We start from the raw sequence: 20562 nt of genomic DNA, 5'->3' as shown, positions 1-20562 counted from the left end.
GAGCAGTACACAGTGATTCAAAGTAATTTCTCTGAGAGAAATGCTGTTTGGTGGGAATTATTTGTTGCTGAGTATTGTTGTGTGTGATTGAAGCCTCACCTTTCCCCATACCTCTTAACAACAGATTTAAGTGAACGTTACCACACACTCCTAGTTCCAAACGACAATGGACACAATAGATCATATCCAGCATAATATACTAAGGAATGTAATCAATTACCTTCCTTTTCCAATTAATTATATGTTGTGTCTCGTTGTGTTGTTTTTGTTGCTTGTAGTTTAAAAACATTTTTTAAAACTTTATTTCAAATTAAGTTCCACGTGTTTTTAAAAAGTGCAGTCCCCGGCATATTTGCTCAGTCAGAATTATGTCCCCTGTGTTCATTTGGGCTTATTTACTTGGTAAGTTTGTTTAGGATTGCAACCTAAAACGCTTAGCATGAAGAGAGATGTAACATGTTTAGAGCAATAGAGCCAACTTGGAGGAATCCTCATTGGGCACTACCACAAAGGGAAAAGAAGCCATGGTGGCTTTTTAAAAACAAACAAACATGCATGCTGGTCATGAGATGCCTACTTAGCATAATTACCCTCACCAGGCATAGGTTGTCATGTCATAACCCAGCAGGGGTGCGTGGCTGGGATGCTTTACAAACCACCCAGCAACCCTAGAACAAGCCATGGTTTTCCAGGTGGTTTGTAAACCATCCCAGCCACCAACCTTCACTGGGTTCAGACATCACACAACAGCCTGCGCCTGGCAAGAGTAATTATGCTAATTAGGTGACTTGCCACTGGCACCCACCAGGAGAACAAATAAGCCACCATGGCTTATTTTCTCTCCATGATCATGCGAATCCAATTATTGTGTTTAACCGAAACGTCCCCTTTTGCTGAAGGATTGAAACAATCAGGTCAGCAAGTTTGTAGCAGAAACTAGCTATGATTGGCACTGATTAGCTGGTGCCCATTATCTCCCCAAGAACAGTGCTGAAATTTTTTAAAAAAAACTTTTGGTATTAATTAATGGAAGAATAAACAGATAAAAGGCCCATTTGCCACCTCTGTTGCATCCTGGAGTAGCTATCCAGTGGTGTTTTTCCAAGTACTTTGGGAGTTGCTTTCATCTATTGCAATAAATCCAAAATTGGAGCCCTTCAAGGCCAGTTATGATGAGTTCACAAGACATGTCAAGGATCAAATCATCCACCTTTGTGTTACATGAACACTGCTATTGATGCAGTATCTGTTGAGGTGTCCAATACATCGTCTTATCCTGTTTTGTGGGACCGGTTTCAGATTTTGAAGGCTGAGGATGTACACAGAATGCTTGTATCTGTGCGATCTATCATGCGCTCTCTCAACCTTTGCTCATCATGGCCCTTGAAGCTACCCATGGGGGTGGGGGGTATGGATCAGGAGACTGGTAAATGCATCATTGTATGATGGAGTGGTCTCGACAGTTTTGAAGAAGGCAGTGGTGCAGCCACTCCTGAAGAAAGCCCTTCCTGGATCCAGAGGTGTATACTAATCATCACCCAGTCATAAATACTCCCTTTCTAAGTAAGGTGCTTGCTTACTTACTTAGACTCATCACATTTTATCTACAGATGCTTCTGGGTTAAACTGATTATCTTGATCCATTCCAGTCTTGCTTCAGGCCTAGTTTCGGGAAGGAATCGGCCTTAAAGCCCCATCACAACTGGGTTGAAACACGTGGCTCCCGTTGCTTCTCTGTCGTCACTCCAACATCGCTTCCTGAGAACAGGAAGTAATTAAGCCCATTCAGTCCATTAGGAGAGAGCAGCAACCAGACTTTTTCTGGAGGGTTTTGCGGCGCAACAAAGGCCAGAAGGGGCGGAAGACGTGCGAGAGGCAGACGATGTCATGTGAGCAATTTGTGAGTGCCCAGTAACGAGCGTGCAGTAAAGCGCTCATCGGATGGAGCTTTTAGTCACCCTTTCTAACTTTTGATACTGTTGACCATGGTATCCTCCTGAACTATCTCTGTGAGTTGGGAGTTGGAGGCACTGCTTTAAGGTGGTCAATTCCAGGGAATAACACTAGGTGACTGTGCCTCGGCCCCCATGCCATTGAACTGTAGGATGCCAAAAGGCACTATTTTGTCCCCATAACATTTAGGTGGAGCCATTGGGAGTGTTTATTAGGAGATTTGGGGCAAGATGTCACCAGTGTGCTGATAACACATACCTTTACTTCTCTGTAAGATCCCTGTCAAGAGAGGCCATGCATGTTCTGAACTCGTGTCTGGGTGCATTGGGCTGAATAAGGGCTAATATAATGAAATTGAATCCTTATAAGACTATGGGTAGGTGGTTCCCAATTTCAGGAATTGAGTTCTTTACCTGTTCTGGATGGGGTTGCACTCCATCTGAAGGAGCAGGTCTGTAGTTTATGTGTGCTCCTGAAGGCTCTTTGTCACTGGAGGCTCAGGTGACCTCAATGGCTCAAAGTGCTTACACTTCAACTGGTACAACAACTATGCCTGTTCCTAGATAGGGATACCTTAGCCACTGGTTCTTGCACTGGTAACCTCACAATTAAACTACTGTAATACACTCTATGTGGGATTGACTTTGTGCCTGGTTTGGAAGCTACAGCTATTTAGAATGCAGCAGCTAGAGTCTCAGTGGGGCACTTACAAATTACACCTGTGTTAAAAGAACTGCACTGGCTGCCAAGCCATGCTCAAGTTCTCTTGTTAACATACAGAGCTCTAAACACCTCAGGATCAGGGTACCTAGCAAGACTGCCTTCCCCTCTAAATTAGGGTGACCATATGAAAAGGAGGACAGGGCTCCTGTATCTTTAACTGTAATGTAGAAAAGGGAATTTCAGCAGGTGTCAATTGAAGAGGGTGGAATTCTCTCTTCATCAACACAGTTAAAGTTGCAGAAGCCCGGCCGTCTTTTGTATCTGGCCACTCTACTATAGCTAGTGTAGCTTTAACTGTTGTGATGACGAGGGCATTTCACCCACTTCAATTGACACCTGCTGCAATTCCCTTTTCTACATTACTATTAAAGATACAGAAGCCCTGTCCGCCTTTTCATATGGTCAGCCTATCTAAATATCCAGCCAACCTTTGAGATCTTCAGAGGACACCTTGTTGGTCATCCCATGACTGTTAGAATGTCACCATGTGACATCTAGAAAACCTTCTCAGTAGTGGCACCCACTTGCATTTTGGGAGGCAAAAATGTGACTTTTAAACACCTCCTTAAAGCATACTTATTTAAGCAAACTTTCCCTGGCTTCTAATTGATATCATGATACTGCTCTATTTAATTGTTTTTGATTGTTGTTTTTAATTATACCGGTTATTGTTTATTTTTGTTGTACCTGTAATGACTTATTAATTATTTTAATAGTGATTTTTAATATTTTAGTAAGTTAGAAATTTTGTTATATCCAGCAGTATAGAAGTATTGTATTTAAATAAGTATATATGTGGCACTTAAATTTTTTAAAAAGGCAGTCTGTCTATTGCTCTAAACATGTTTAGTTCTCTGGTATGTATGTATTGTGGAGCTGGGTGTAAGCTGGGCACAGAGTCCTCTTTTTATAATTCTTCACCCTTTGGTCCTGAGAAAGGCAGAGTATTTTCAGTCATAGAACCAGTAACTAGCTTTACAATAGCCTTTTCCACTAAATGTATTTATATATACAGTACAGTTTGCAGGATGGAGCAGAGGAAGGATTGAACACAAACTGCACAGCTTTTCGTGGACTTGCATTGCAATTTTGTGCATATCTGCTCAGAAATAAGCCACACTGAGTTCAGTAGGGCATCCGCAGGTAAATGTGTACAGGATTGTAACGCAGAGCCATCATTACCTGTGTAAACATGACAATTTTCCCTGTCCCACTATAGTCTGTTCAGACACATTTTGTAACATAGTGGTGATTTTATCGTACTCTGAGTTGCCAGTTTTTCAACCAACCACTGTAGGTACGTTTTTAAGAGCAAGTGATCTAGAAGAATTAGGTGAAACTTTTCACATGGAGAACCATTATCACCTGCTAATCTTTCCATATCAAGCTGCTATTAAAACCACAGCACCAGGAACCAATTAAAAGATTGGCAACCCTAATCATACAATACAATCTGGATTTGCCATGAATGGAGTTTACTCACAGGATTCTCTGCTGGAAGGAGGGGGGAAAGTGATTTTTCACTCATTCCTTCTGCTGCAAGCAGCACTACATGCCATGCTATTTGAGGAGCTGAGGGTCCACTAACGCTCTGAAGCCCCTTTCCAGAGTCTAAGAGGGCTGTAAATGGAAGTGAGAATTGGCAGTACTGTCTCTCTCCTTCTCCCCCCCCCCCCCCCAATCCTTTCCTCCAGCAGAAGCGTCCAATGAATCTGAGTCCCTTCTACAAATGGAAGGAACATGTTTGGATTCTTTAAGGCTGCAATTCCCAAAAAACACGTACAGGGAGTAAACCGCTTTTAATATAGTGGGGCTTAACCTCTGAGTAAGCATGTATGGAATTTCACATCCAGATTCTGGGAAAACTATTATCTGTGAACACTCTTACATAAGCATTTAGTCAGACTTCAAAGAACCTAAAAGATTCTTAGCTCATTCTGCATTTTTAGAGACAGACTTCTATGGATTTCAGAATATCTAATTAACATGATATAAAAATAACTTATGGTCCATTTCCATTTTGGCAGCAAGAAAAGGACATTTAAGTATCTCTTTTCCTCTGCAGAAGGCTGCTGTTTAAAAACCTCCCATCTGACATAGCTTATTTTGTTTTAGTTGTTGTGTTTTATTTAAGTAAACTAATCTCACAGACTTCCTACTGTGAAAAGGCAGGTTAGATTTTTATGTAATTAAACTAGGTTATCTGTCATCCAGGCTAATTAGTTTATTCCATTTTAATTATGTGCCATTGCCTTACCCAAGCACAGAAGCATCAGGCACTGGGAGGAGGAGAGGGTGGTTGGTGATGGTGAGTGGGTGTGCAGAAATTCTTAACGCACATTCTGTCACACTCTTCTAGTTTGGCAAATGTTTCCCCAAGAAGAAATACCCACCTTTAAACAGAAAGGGCTCTTCTATCTTCTTTAGTGATTTATTGAATAAATGCATTCACTCTCAGATACATCTGAACACAAATCTAATTCAAAGACTGCAGCCCCAGTAGAGCCAATTCTAGTGCTGAACAGTGGCCAGCCGTAGCCAACCCAGATGCCGAAGGGAAGCTCACATGCAGGCCATAATGGCAATGGCATTTCTCCTGATTTGGCTCATCCTTTGTTTGAATTTGTTAACTGCTAAATGTCATGATTGATACATCTGATCAACATGACTTTTGATCCTCACAGTGGGTATAAGATTGTGCTGACTAAAGTGGTATCGTTAGTTGACCTATTCATACAAACTTGCATTCTGTGGGAACATTGAGGACCCAACTATTACTACATGGAGCAGCCATGTACCTTTTAGCATAGTTAGTCCACTAGACCAGAACACAGCCAGAGTGATAGACTTTCTTTTAGTCTGCTTGGAGCCATTTCTGAACTGACAGAGCAGAAGGGCAGACCCACAGAAAGACTGGCTCATTTCTAGACCCATCCAGGGCCTTGTTTTCTCCCATTTTTCTTCATTTAGTAAAGTACTTGTTCTTAACTAGACTCCTTCAACTAGCCTCCTTCATATCAGTCCCCCTGCTCAATAACACTTCGTACAACTTGCCATGTCCCCAATATCATTAAACGTGAATTCTCCATCCATTCCACATCACTAGCTACTACTGCCACTGGTGAGGTCAGGGAAACTCTTGGCATAAATAAGTCAAGGCAGGAGGTAAGTTGCACATCTACAGCATGCAGAGAATCAGAGTGGTGTAGTGGTTAAAATGGGGAGATCCAGCTCCCTATCCCTGCTCAGCCATGACGCTTAAAGGGTAACCTTGTGCCAGTAACTCTCAATTTAGCCTATCTCATGGGGTTGTTGTGGGGATGAAGGAGAATGACTGTTCACGTTATCCTGAGTTCTTTGGCAGAAAAATGAAATAGTAATAGTAGACATTATGTAGGAAGAGGGGGAAACTTACAGTGGCCCCTCTTGTTTCTTGTTTTGTTTAGTTCCTCCATCTATGAAGGGCCAAATACAGTGAGGATGGATATCTTGGTCAATGGATGGGGTGCTGAGAGTGCTGTCTTTGCACCTTTCTCATGGCATCCCAACCAGCACAAGAGGGGCTGAAATGGCCACCTGTTCAGTCACCGCTTTAGGTGTGGATTTCCAAAGGTAAACAGCAGTGGTGGGGACTGTAACTCCCATTAGCCTAGCAAGCATAGCTAACATTCCCCACCACTGGTATCCAGGCATATTTCCTTTAGGCTGGTTTACACTTTGAAAGGAACAGAGCTAAAGCTGTACGAGGGACAGAGCTTTTTCTGTTGTGATGTTAAGGATTTGTAATGGTCTCCTGAGAAAAGTCTGAATGGCCCCTTCAGTGCTGTTTTTTGAACAGGCATTCGTAAGTGCTGTGTGGGGGTTTTTAAATATGTTTGCTGCTGTTTTAAATCTGATTGTAGGTTATTGAGCTATTTAAAACATTTTAAAATTATTTTATCATTGTTGGGACCTGATATAAGCTTTAGATGAAAATGCATGCCTTAAATCTCTCATGGCAAGTGATCTCAGAGTCAAAAGGACTGGCTGTGGCCCTGGTGTGTGTGTGTGAGTGAGTGTGTGTGTGTGTGAGAGAGAGAGAGAGAGAGAGAAAGCATCAAAACTAGATCCAGGCTGATAAAATCCAGTTCTCTTGTTGTTTATTCGTTCAGTCGCTTCCGACTCCATGAAGCCACGAAGAGTCGGAAGCGACTGAACAAATAAACAACAAGAGAACTGGATTTTATCAGCCTGGATCTAGTTTTGATGCTCTCTCTCTCTCTCTCTCTCTCTCACACACACACACACACACACACACACCAGGGCCACAGCCAGTCCTTGCTCATATATATGGGTTTACAAATACAGGTTTGTCATTGCTTTTCCGCAGTTTACATTTTCAAGTGTTGAAATTTTCTTGAAAGCAGAGTAACGTGATCCATTGCATAACCAGTGCCGGCCAGCAAAGTGAAGTGCCCTTTACTTTATTTATTCTATTTTTTATTTTTAAAGTTATTTTTCTGTGTAACTATTAATTTATCCATTTTTGCTTAATGGTTTTACTTACAGACACAAAAACTTTACTTTTTAAGTACAGGACGAAATTTATTTTATTTATTATTGCATATAGATCCCACCTTTTTCCTCCAAGGAACCCAAGGCAATGTGTACATAACCGTCCTCCTCTCCATTTTATTCTCACAACAACCCTGTGAAGTAGGTTGGGCTGAGAGCCTATGACTGGCCTAAGTCACCCAGTGGGTTTCCATGGCCAAGTGGGGACTAGAACCCAGATCTCCCGATTCCCAGTCCAACATTTTAGCCACGACACCATAGGAAGAAGGTAGGGGGAAATCTAAAGGGAAGGGAATAGGGGGAAGGGATTACAATTTGTATTTCATTGGGAAATGAGAAAAAAAAGCAATCTAACCTGTTAATAACCAAAAAATGTAATTTTTGTCTCTGTTACATTGCACTAGAAACCCTTAAACATACTTCTTTTTGTGAACCGCCCAGAGAGCTTTGGCTATTGGGCAGTATAGAAATGAAATAAATAAATAAATAAATTCTTATCTATAACAGCTGGACTGCTGTTAGCTTTTGGATTGTCTTCTCTTTCTAGAGATATTGCTAACCTTAAGTGTGTGTGTGTGTGTGTGTGTCTGTCTGTCTGTCTTATACACAACAGAACTGGGTTGAATTGTTGGGAATGAGTGTTAAACTGAATATTGGTAAATGTCACAACAAGCATTTCATCTTAACAAGACATTCCCTACAGCATAATAATCAGATTGCTCCATTACGCTTGTACTCACAGTTTTTAAGATTAGTCTTCTCTCCTGCATAAACCTACAGTACTATAAATATAAATCTGTCAAAAATATTGTTAACAAGCTTTTTCTTCCTTTGCCTACAGATACAGTAGCTGAAAGAAGCGCATTACGAGAACATGTGTATCCTAAGCTGCGGGAATTCTGCAGGGAAAACTATGGACTGGAATTTCAGGTAATGTTTTCCTCATTAAATATTTACATTGCAATGCTCATAAATCCATTAAACAAAATGTGTTGTGCAGTGTTATAATAAAGAGCACTGATATATCATTTCTATGCAGAACTTTTGTAAAAACAACAACAAAGGGCCATTTGCAGACAAGCACACCCACACCTCATTGTAGCCCTCCTCTCTCTGTGTTCTTCCCACCCGCAGTCTGACTGGCTCTCAGCCACAATGTACTGTATGACACTGTAACAGGAGGATGGTGCTTGCCTTTGATCCCCAGGCCACAAGAGTGATTTCCAGACACCTTGGGGAGGAGGGGGATTTACATTACAAGTAACGGCCAGCACACTGTCATGTGAAAGTGACTTAAGGCTAGCCAGGGAGGGTGAGTATAGAAGACTCTTAACATCCAGCCCTTTGCATAGTCAGAGCTGAGATCACATGGGCTGGATCATTTCATAAACTTTTAATATGGACGTTTTCACTCAGGCATGGTTTGGTACAAGTTTATATTTCTTTTTGTTCTCTTCATTTGGGCAAGACTTCCATTTTCTGGAGAAAACCCTTTTGCTTCTAATAACTTCCTTGACCCTGCTGTTTAGTTATGCTGGCATCCTCTTGAACTTGGGGGTACCTTACCTGATCTGCAACATGCATTCCAGCTGAGCTTCTATTATTGAATAATCCCCAAATTTCTGAAAAGATCTCGCCCTCTTGATTTTCAGTTTCCTTTTTTTAGTTCCTTCATTTTTTGAGAAGGTTCTTGGTAACCTCTAGAAAATAAGCTTGCAGCTAAAGCCCCAACTTGGCTGTCTGTTATTCTTTTATTTTAAAAGCAGACATTTTAGTAATAGATTAATTGTACTGTTGAGTTATAAAGGCTCTGCTACATCCTCAGTTATCCAGGCTACACAGCCCGTTTCTTTAAAGCATCAATTTATACATTATCTTTTTTTGTATACCTCAGATGTTCTTATGAGTAGACTTTAAAAATATTAAGTGTGAACATACAAATTGGGATAAACTTGTGTTTGCAAACACTTATATTATACACATACACTCATTAAAGAGTCAGGCTTAGCTGTGGCTTCCCGTCAAGTATACTGTCAGTAGAAAACCTGGGTTTGTCACTGTGTAATGCATTAAAAGGTTCAAAGATAGCTATTACAGTGGTGTGCTATGCTTCTGTAGCTAGAATCACCACCAGTGTTGCAGTTGCAGCAAGATGTCTCGCACAAAAGCTTCAGTGCACTTTGCCCAAAGGCTCCAGTACTGACCCCTTGAAGTCAATGTCTAATTAGGTACTGCCAATCTCAAGTTGGATATTATTCATCATAGACAGTTATTGACTCAATAGATTTTATGAGGCATCTTTGTAATAATAGTGGTAGCCTTTGCCTAAGGGACAAATTACATATTACAATTCAGCCACAGGTAACAAAGGACCAGCACCTCCTTCTCTGTTGCAAAGTTCTTCTGAAGAAGGGGCAGAAAGAAAGCATTGCTTAATCCTTTCCTGCCAGTTATTTTTCCACTGAAATTCCTCCACCCCTCTGCTTTTATTCCTGAGGGGTTCCAGACCAAAGGTGGAGCTTAAAAGCAGCAAGAAGGGTAAATTTTCAGGGAGAAAGCCTCTGGGAGGAGCAAAGGATTAAACATTTCCTTCCTGCCAATTCTCTGATACAAATTGCACCCTCTAAGGGTGCTTCGCTACAGAGAAGGCGACATCGGGTTTTATACATGCCCCTGGTAATGCTTCTAGATGGAAGGCTTCTAGTGCTACCAATCAAAAAGCATTGTGTAGTTATTCCATCATTTCCTCAAGTTTTTTTTATTTCTGGTAAGAAAAAAGACAGAAGAAATGGTGGGGAAATCCAGGAGGGCTGCAAATGGAACATAGACCCCCCCTCCCACCTAAAATTCTGTGAATAAGGCAGGGGAATTGAAAAATAAAACCCTCTTCAGGAGCACCCTAAAACAGGACGAAGGTTTCAGCTTGATAAACATGTTACTTACGGAACCCAGGCCTCTGCCCAATTTGAAATACATGGAAAACAATCGCCTGAATGCAGTCTTAAAAGATTTCCCTCGTTCTAAAAATAAAAGGGAGAGCCATCATTGTGATTTTAACTGTGCATACAAGAAGCCTGAATATTCAGGGACGCCTCCTTAGGCAGCTGACAACACACATACCCCTACTAGCCATTTCGTTCACATTTTCTGAAATTGGGTTAGGAATGTGATCAGACAAATCTTTCTTTCACATTCCTGCATGAATAATTTCAAATTCCTTGGAACAAGTTATAAAAAAAAGTGCAGAATTTTGTAAAGGAGAAATGAAATACCATGCTAGTTCCGTGGATTATCTGTTCTGTATTTGGGTTGTATGTCAGTCTGTTACTGGTTTTTTTTAGAATGTGTACAGTATCTAAGGCAGTGCACATAAAACAAAATAAAGACACAGGCTCTGCTCTCAGGCTTATAATCTAAGTAATGACTATAGCACATAGGGGAAGGGAAATGGAGGGAAAAGATAGAGGAGGGAGATCAGTTTGAGAATGCCAGAACAAGGAAATGACTTATTAACAGGCATTAAAACACAAAGCACAGCTGGTGCTGGAGAGGCAAGGTGAAAAAAGGTGATGTTCTGGTTGATGGCTTAGGGCCATCCCTTGCCTTTGCAGACAGAATGAGCTCTTATCACACCTACTTTTTTTTCTTGGTACACACCCGCAATTTTGACTGGCAAGTGCTGCTCCCTTTCACCATCGTAGCTATACCTGGGGACTCTCTTTTCATTTGTTTGCTCTCCCATTATTGCGCCCTTCCCCCTCCATTTCATTGGTTCTTGTGGGGTGATGGACGTGGGAGCCTCCCCCTCCCCTCGCTCTAAGTGGGTTTGAGCCCTGGCATCTTTCCTTTGAAGAATGAAGGTCTAGAGGCGGCCAAAGGAGAGGCCACGGTGCAAATGGGAGCAGGGAGGGAGATCCCAAAGCTAATCTGAGCATATTTGAGACCCCCAGGATCTTTGCCTGTCTGGCCCAAGAAAGCATTTCTGTTATTTAAGGGCGGGGGCAGGTGGTTGTAAAAAGAACCATATTTTATTGGTGGATGGGCAGCAGCCAGATTTTAATCCAAGCTCTTTTCCAACACCCAACAGCCCACGAAAAATAAATTATTGTCTTGCATTTCTTGCTGCTCTTTGCCAGTCATTCCATGCAGCTGCCAGCAAGCCTAGAGAGAAAGTAGGAAGGAAAGACTTGGAGAAGACAGGTTGAAGGTGGGCACCAGGAGAGGGAACCCCATGCGCTGGAGGCGGAGAACCCCATGCGCTGGAGGCGGAGAACCGCCCAGGCCTCCCCTTTCGTCAGCAAGACTCCATTAGCACACGCCCCCAACAAAGGAAAAAGCAAGATAATTCAGACTTTCCGCGCACCAAAATAAAACGCAACAAGGAGGGAAGGGGGAAGATGAGTGCAGGGCAGGGACAATGTCATATGAGTACCACGCTGCAAATCCACATACCAGGCATGGCGAGTGTGTGATAAATCGCAGGTGTGATGGAGCTCAATAGCTGACACGTGAAGCAGAGTTGTTTCAGAAAGAGGACAGAATCTCCTATATCTTCCAATTATCTGATAGCAATTAAAATATATTTATTGGTCACAGTTGGTATTATCATTCTTCTTCATTGTCTCTGTGCATCACACACAGGGGCTCTGCACCTGCCCAGAAGGAAACTTCTCTAGCTGAGCTTTTTGGCAGGAACCCTTCCCCACCATCCCAATGTGCATGATCCAGTGAATTCCCACCTAGTCCCTCAGTAGTTCTTCGATTGATATTGTGGTAGCATCATATAGGGGACTTCTCATTGATTTCTTGACTACACTGTTTTTTTCTCATTTTTCTCCTAGATTTCTCAGTTCTAGCTGTTTTTGTTCTACTCTTTCTACCCTCTCATTTCTTTCTCCTTTTGTGTAACGTTTTTGTTTTCTTTCGGTTCACTGCAATCTCAAATCATGGCCTTGCCTTCAGGCATATTGCCTTGAAGGCATCCTTTAGGAAGTGTGTACATTCTGGAAGTAAATTTCCCCCCACAGACGGCCATTCCTTGTGCTTAATCTGCCTGGGTGAAGGACATATCATGGAATCCTGCCACCATCGTACGTCCTTCACCAAGCAAATGCGCAAACATCGTCTGACAGACTCAGATCCATTCTCTGGGAAAAGGCACTACAGGCTGCAGACAAGCCAAAAGTTCCTCCACCGCCCAGGCAGAGAAACATGGGTAGTCCTGCTGAAATAAGGAGGCTGTTAACATCACCGCCATCACCTACAGCTCCGGCCCTAACCCCGGGCCACTTTGTCCCCTTCTCCTCCAGCCCGGGCCAACCCTCCTGCTCCTGGAAGATTGCTGGCAATTTTTTTGGCCAAGAAGATATCATTCCTCTCCCTGCTTCAGTTTTTCCATTTTCCCTACAGCCAACCTTCAGCTTTCTGTTACCACTGAGCAAGCTCATTGGGATAGCCTTGCTGCTTTTTTGTACTTTTACAAACCTTGGAGTTACTAGAGCCTGAGTCATCCAATGAAGCTGGTTGATAGGAGATTCAGAACAGTTAATAGAAAGTACTTCTTCACATAGTGCATAGCGAAACCGCCGAATTTCCTGCAAGATGTGATGATGGCCGCCATCTTGGACAGATTTAAAAGGGGATCAAACAAATTTATGACTGCATGATAGCTATATATTACTTCCAGTGTTAGAGGCAGCATACTTCTCAATACCAGTTGTTCAGGAATAAAGCAGGAAGGTGCTATTTTGCTCATGTCCTGCGTATGGGCTTCCCATAGCCATCTGGTTGGCTGCTGTGGGGACAGAATGCTGAGTGCGCATTCTATCCCCACAGTGATCCTATCTATCATAGCTCTTCTTATATTTTTAATGTGATTGATGTTCCCAGTTTGGCAACAGGTACATCTATAATCAGAGCTTGGGCTCTACTCTGGGTCCAATACTTTTGGCTGGCCATTGTCTGGCTGACTCGGGGGAGGAGCAGTTAATTTCTCTGGTATCACGTTGAGATATGGGGGTGAGTCTGAAGCACAACAGTGAGAATATCCCCTGTCTCAATCCTTCTCCAGTTCCAAGCTCAAAATGAAAGAGGTCTTCCCTAAGCTCACACTGTGTTTGGAGGCGGTCAGCCAGAATGCAGCATGAGGTCAGGGACATTCCCTAGTGCTCCACTCTCATGCTTGCCAGAGGTGGGACAGGTGCTTGCTATAACAGTAATGGCAATTGAATCTATGTATTGCATGAGGGTTGCATCCCTCTTGTTGGTTCCATGACTAATTGGCACAATTATCCATTATATGTAGAAATTTGGTTCTTCATAATGTGAATGTACATATGCCCAGCCAATTTGAGAGTATTTGTAATTATCCATTAACAGAAAGAGCAACGTGATTGACAGTAGACTCCTCAGTAGATTTTTTTATCCAGGGATAACTGTATTCTATTAATTATCACCATTCTTCCAGTTTTCCGATATCCCACAGTATCTATGTTGCCTTCTAATGCTAGACACTCTAACTTACACATGTTGGCTTTGGCTCTTCCAACCTTAGCATACAAATACCTATATATTTTATCCCTTTTCATATGTGTTTTTTCATGCAATTTGGGCTATTAAACCTTTGATTATTTGCGTGGCTAGTGTTTCTATGCGCTTGTTATCAACATCTATCCTGTTGAAGGCGTAGAATATTCAGATCATTGTTCCTAAGGGATGAATTATCTTGAAACAAATGCTTCTCAGCTCCTACTGATTTTCCCTACAACAACAGTGTGTTAACACATAACGGTAAAGTAACCGGGACTAAGTCCTTATTTTATACAACAATATGTGTGCATACCCAATCAGGCATCACATTATTGCAGTTCAGTGGCCAAAAATATTGAATTGAAATGATGTGATTATGCTTGGCACATGAAAACCAGAACTGGGACAGCAGTATGCCAATTTGTGCTGAAGGCCACGCTTTTCTTTCTCTAGTTTCTATCTTTTTAAAGGTCAGTGAATTGCTTTTGAGTAGCACAAAGTGTGAATTCTGATGTTAAATAAATGTCAGTTTTGGAGGATTATTATAGATTATTTTAAAATTAAAATTAGTTTCCCTTCAGTATAAATTGATATGGAAAAAAATGTGCAGTTAACATTGATTGTTGTACTTCTTGGGAATCTTATAGGATTTCTGTATATCACCCATATCTGCATTTTCTTAGACATTGTTCCATTTTTGGATTAAAAATCTACAGTAAATATTAATATTAATGGGAAATCCAATCATCCTTTCCTTTTAGAAGTTTCAAATATTGATGGTATTAAAAAAAGGTTCCAGTGAACCTTTTCCTCTGGGGGTAAAAGGTCCTATGTGTAGGGATATATCTATACTACTCTCCCAGGCATCTTTAGAACCCTGGGAATGATAGTTTTGTAAGGACTCAGAAATCTTTACCAGAATTTTCTTCCCCTTCAGCAAAGCACACTTCCAGGATAAAACTAGCGTAAAACTGATATATGTGTGGTATAGTTATACCAAGCATTCTCCTTGGGAAATGTGTGATAATCACCAGTGGCTACATTGACAGCAGCAGCATCCGGTGGCTCACTGCATAGGGCACAGTGCTGGGAAGTAGGAGATGGGAGTTGAAGTCCCACAAAGGGTAAAGAGCAACTGAACTCCAGCTCTTCTTTTTTTTTAAAAAAAATGGCGGCCACAATGGGTACAATGCCTGGAACATCGCATGGTCATGTGGACACAGGGTGACGATTCCGGAAGCAGGTAAGTCCGGGATCGCCCCCTCTCCCTCCCTCTACACCCTTAGGTATAGAAAGGGCCTAAGCTACGCAGAGTAATGGGGGCTCTAGCTCCTGGAAAGTTTGCAGAAATGCAACAAAATTTAATATACCACCACCAAACACACTACTGGATAAATGTGGGACTTTGCATTTTTATGGAAAAGTGAGGATTTATGCACATGTGAAACAAACCCCATCATAATGTAATTTTTTCAGGGTTTTTTAGGCTGCAAACCTATACTGACTTACCTTGCAGTACATCCCATTGAACTCAATTTGGACTGATTCTGAGTAGACATATATAGAATTGCACTGTTAGAATGTTACGCAAATGTCAGAGAATGAAGTTCACTGCAGGCATTTGGAGCATATGCCGACTGAAAAGTTTATTGGATTTTATCATATTATTCCTTGTTTCATAGCACATTGTTGGTACTAAACAAATGATAAGATGACAATAGCAGCTTAAACCCTTCTCCTTCAGCACTCCACATGTAGTCTAACCTATTTCCACAACTCTGCTTATTCCTGCTGTTCCACAATACTATCCCGCCCTCCCCACAAATATCCCACATACTTCATCATGGGGAAGGACTTTTTATCTCATTTCCACATTGGAGCCTTAATGTGTAAACTGGCTCGAAGAATTCACAGGTGCAGGAGAAAAGATGTGATCTAGCAGCATGCCAAATATATTGACCAAAATTACTTCATTAGGTTTTGTTTCTTTAAATAGTGCCGTGCCGTAATCTACCCTCTATCTATCTGAGCTAAAATATGAAGTGAAATCTCACTATATCACTTAAATCTCTTTAAATAAATGTAGCAACTCCCCCTTTTTTTTCCCTTCTTCTTTTTGGCTTGTTTTTTGCACACACTAACTTGCATCTTATTAACATTATTCAGATTTGATCTGTAGGGACAAAAAGTCTGAACAGCAAGCCATCTGTCATTTTATACTCATCGCGACTATTGCTTCCAAAACAAAAAAATATTAAGTATTTAGAAGAGCAGCATTACGAGTATATGACCATGTTCTATTGGCTTGTTCTTTCTGGAAGGAAAAGGATTTCCAACCTGGCTTTTTATTTTTTATTCTTTTGCTTTTGAGCCAGCTGTTCATCTTAGGTGGTGAGGCTGGGGTCTGCCCCTGGGCTTGCCCAAAAGTGCTGGGCTCTGCATGAAATCTGCTCCCAAATGATGGGCTTTGCCCTCAGACTACCAAACTCTGTGGTTCCATGCCAAGGTACCAGATTTTTTATTATTATTTCAACAGTTTGAAACCCACGTATAAAGTGTTCTCTTGCGAATGTTGTGATTGCAAAATGTAGCACAGAATTCTTTCCCCATTAGGCAGTTAGAATACTAAGAATAATTCACTGTCTTTATTTCAAAAGATTCTAGCTCTCATAGTTATAAATCCAAGTTAGAAAGTATGATGGTAATTAGAGGTGTGCATAAGTGAATAGTTTAGATCTCTAGGGTTCAGGGAGGAAGCTCAGTGTCCCCACTCGCACTGCTCTAGTTCCCTGCTGTTGGTATAGTTCCCTGGTGGTATAGGCTGTGGACGTTAAGAAGAAAGAAATACACACATATACACATCTTCAAACCGGGGCACTGCAATGGAAATACACACTTGCAGGTACAAGACTGATATTAACATAAAGACCATTCCACACACTACACAACAACAAACAAATTCAGACTGAGTAAACTCAAAAGGATAAGGAGGGCTAATATTGTGGAACAGTCCAGGATTTTTGACTAGTACTTATATGGTATGATGCATGTACATGCTTTATAACACCTGTTTGTTTAAGCCACTGATGGGATTCTTTGCAGTGTCTACCATAGGAACATAAGGAGAGCCATGCTATATCAGACCAAGGGTCCATCTAGTCCAGCACTCTGTTTACACACTTGCTGTCAACCAGAAACCTACAAGCAGGACACAGGTGCAACATCACCCTCCCACCAATGTTCCCCAACAACTGAAGTGTATAGGATTACTGCCTCTGATACTGGAGGTAGCATATAGCCATCAGACTAGTTTAAGTATGTGCTGTGTGAAGTACTTCCTTTTATCTGTTCTGGAGGTAGCACATAGCCATCAGGACTAGTAACCATTGGTAGCCTTCTCCTCCAGAAATGTATCTAACCCCCTTTTAAAGCCATCCAAATTGGTGGTGATCATTACATCTTGTGGTAGCGAATTCAATAGTTCATGCATTGTGTGAAGAAGTATTTCCATTTATCTGTTCTGGATCTCCCACCAATCAGCTTCATGGGATGACCCCGGGTTCTAGTATTATGGGAGAGGGAGAAAAATGTCTCCCTATCCACTACACATAATTTTGTAAGTGCAGACCCAAGCTGGCTATGGGCTCTAGCACTTGTGACTGACATCACACTGGGGGCCTGTGTGTCAGCCTGGAAGCTAGTTAGAGCTACTGAGGTGCAGAATGGGACAAGGCAGAGTGGAAAATGAAGTGTAAGTAAAGAGAGATGTAGCCAGGCTGTAAAGGCAGAGAGAGAAGCTGGAGATAGGGAAGAGGCAAGCCTATTGGAGAGAGATGGAGAGAGTAGGAGGTTGGGTTGGACTATATGGAGCAGAGAAGCACAAAGTGGATAAATTTTGGCTGAGGATCAACGGAGACCTTAGAGAGGAAACCAATGGGACCAACAGAGACCTTAAGAAGAAAAGAAGGAGAAGCTTGAAGAGCAGCATTGCAGAGGGGTCACCAGAAGCACCATTAAGATCACTAGAAGCCCCTATATGGAGACTAAACTGGAAGTGAGCAAGGGGTCAGTCTCCACCAGACATGTGCTAGCAGAGACAAGAACAGCCAGAAGTGTGGTGGGCCGTCCAGGAGACGAGAAACACAAGCAAGAAACCCTAGAGAAGGAGTTAAAGACCCAAGATGGAGATGCAAGGTTTCCACTGTGAGCCAAGAATAGGTCCCTTTTCAAAGATAGGGTGAAAGAGTTTAATATCCTGAGGGACTTGGATATACTGTACCTGCCCCACAACTTGGAAAGGGGGTTCTTTCTTTTTAATGCTTGATATGAAGAGAATAAAGGACCCATAATTTGCAAGCAGTCTTGCTGATTTTCATATCAGGTCGTGGCGAGGGTGAGTTTTGGGTCCCATTCTGCCAAAAGTCTGTGACAAGTTATATTCATACTTTATATTTTAGGTATATGCTTTTTTTTAAAAAAAAAACAATCTTGTGTACAAATAAACAATCAAAAGCACTGAAGAGGATGTCCAAAATCACTGAAAGCGTGCTGGTGTAATTGTAGAGAATTACTAGTATTCCCCATACATAAAGGATTCAATACTGCATATATATCCAGAGCTTGTAAGAGCCAAAATAGATGAGCTGCTGGAGATCTGTGATCAGATTTCTTATGGGCAATTGTTAGTTGAGAGCAGCTCAAAGGGGCCTGAATCAGTTGACGGAACCGTGATGTGTCCTGTATATAGATACCTGTATGTTTTCCCCTATTGGGCAAATAGGAAGATTTAGGCTGTGGAAATGGCATGGTGGGGAAACGCTCCCACACCTAGCACCACTGCCCTAATCCAGGTCAGCTCACCTTCCCCTGCAGCTGCTTTGAACTAAAACAGAAACAATGCCCAAACACCAAGAGATCCAATCATGGATCTCCCAGCCCCATCTCTAATTTGGTCCTAAGCCTTTAAGGTTCCGAAGAACTTTGTCAAATAGTCAACAGCAAATTTTATATGACTTCTTCGTTACTATGCATCAGAATATTACATTATAAGGTAAATTAACAACAGTGCTGTTTGTTGGATTTCCAGGTCATCGACCTGTATTGGGGAGTCGAACCAGAAGAATGGGACAGTCCGGATCTCCAGAAAACTCGTATGAGGCTATTAGAAGATTGCCTGAAAACATCTGCAGGTCCATGTTTTGTTGTGGGTATAAAAATAATGTTTTACCTAATTAACCAAGCATCTCTAGTGCAGTTATCGGTCTTTTCCCCAGGTTATATTTTTCTTTTCTGACTGGGCCTGATACTGTAGATGCTACTTAGTCTATTATATAGCATATTATTTCAGTAATTACACTATATCATCATCATCATCATCATCATCTCCATGTTGCAGATTAGGAGAAGTGGCCTGAGGCTGAGTAACCAATGATTTATCTAAATCCATTTAGTAAGCTCATGGTTAAGGTGAGATTTGAAAGACAACAGTGGCAGAAACAAAAGGATGCAATAATCCTGACATGTTAATTTCTTCCTTTTGCATCTTTTTGCTATGAACTTTGGCACTCCCCCCCCCCTTTTGCTGAGTTGTCATTTGCATCAGGGACATCCTGGCTCACAGCCCATTCTCTTAGCCATTACACTACACCTCATCTTGTCCAAAAGTGCTCTGGGGCTAAACAGATGGACACATCTTTGTAAATATCAGTACTGAAATAGCTCAGTGCTAGGACACCTGCTTGGTATGAACAAAGCCCTGGTTTAATTCCTACTAACTTCAGGATGACAGGATCCACTGACAGTCAAAATAAGCAATACTGAACAAGAGGAGCCCTTTGTTTGACTTCGTGCGAGACAGCTTCATATAGCCCCAAGCCCAATTTGCTATGAATTAAATGAATGGTAGTGAAATCTTGCTAGACAAATGTGATTTCTTTTCAGCTAATAATACACAGAAAATGTATGCCATCAAGTTATTGTCATTGAGTATGCAGTGTAAAAAAAGACTTTCCAGTGCATAGTTTTAATTTCTCTTCATAACTATAATTCTTAAGGTTTGTATAATTCTCTAAGAATGTTCAAAGGGCTTCATGTACATTATCTTTTGTAATCCGCCCAGAGAACTTTGGCTTTGGGGCAGTATATAAATCATCATCATCATCATCTTGTAATCCCAATACAACTCTTTAAGGGAGGTCAATATTTTTATCACCATATTGCAGACCAATGAGAGTGGGTTGCTAAAGTCACCTAGTAAGGTTATGGCAAAGGCAAAAAATTAAACTGGGAAGTTCTTAACTTGTAGCTCAGTCTTTTAACCCTCATACTAAACCAAATGAAATTGGTGTTAGCTTTCCAACAGACCATAGAATGCCTGGGAGTGAACACTGTATGTGCTTTTGTTTCATCTCTCCTTGAAAAGCAAGATTTCTATTACTGTCAGTGAATAATGCCTCTCTTTGACCAACTCTAAGGAAGTAGCCTGTATTTTTAACCCTTCCAAGGTAGACTAGCTTAACCTAACACATAGGGCTTCCACACACAGTCTTCGGGGCGCCCCGAAAGCGCTTCAGGGCGCCCCGAAACTCCTAGTGTAGCTACCTGGTCAGAAGAGATGGAGGAAGAGACGGCGACGGTGGTGAAAAGTTCCCAGGGCTCGGTGGCTTCCTTGCCGCCGAGCCCAACTCCCCGCCGGCCTCCTCCTGCTGCCGGCGAAAGAGCCACCCGGGTTGGAGAGCTCGGCGGAAGAGCCCGCCTTCTTCCGCTGAGCTCTCCAACCCGGGTGGCTCTTTCGCTGGCAGCAGG

The 20562-nt window shown here is 41.8% G+C and overlaps 1 protein-coding gene across 1 annotated transcript in view; it reads left to right on the top strand.

The window, feature by feature from the left end:
- NWD2 (NACHT and WD repeat domain containing 2) overlaps nucleotides 1–20562 on the top strand; it is a 74043-nt gene that overhangs the window by 18811 nt on the left and 34670 nt on the right. The window contains exons 2-3 of the mRNA XM_063135233.1: nucleotides 8072–8160; nucleotides 18845–18961. Coding sequence (XP_062991303.1) covers nucleotides 8072–8160; nucleotides 18845–18961 — 206 coding nt within the window. The remainder of the gene's footprint in view (nucleotides 1–8071; nucleotides 8161–18844; nucleotides 18962–20562) is intronic.

This window comes from Elgaria multicarinata, chromosome 10, assembly GCF_023053635.1.
Source record: "Elgaria multicarinata webbii isolate HBS135686 ecotype San Diego chromosome 10, rElgMul1.1.pri, whole genome shotgun sequence".
Lineage (NCBI taxonomy): Eukaryota > Metazoa > Chordata > Lepidosauria > Squamata > Anguidae > Elgaria > Elgaria multicarinata.
This window is presented reverse-complemented; position numbering and strand designations above follow the sequence as displayed.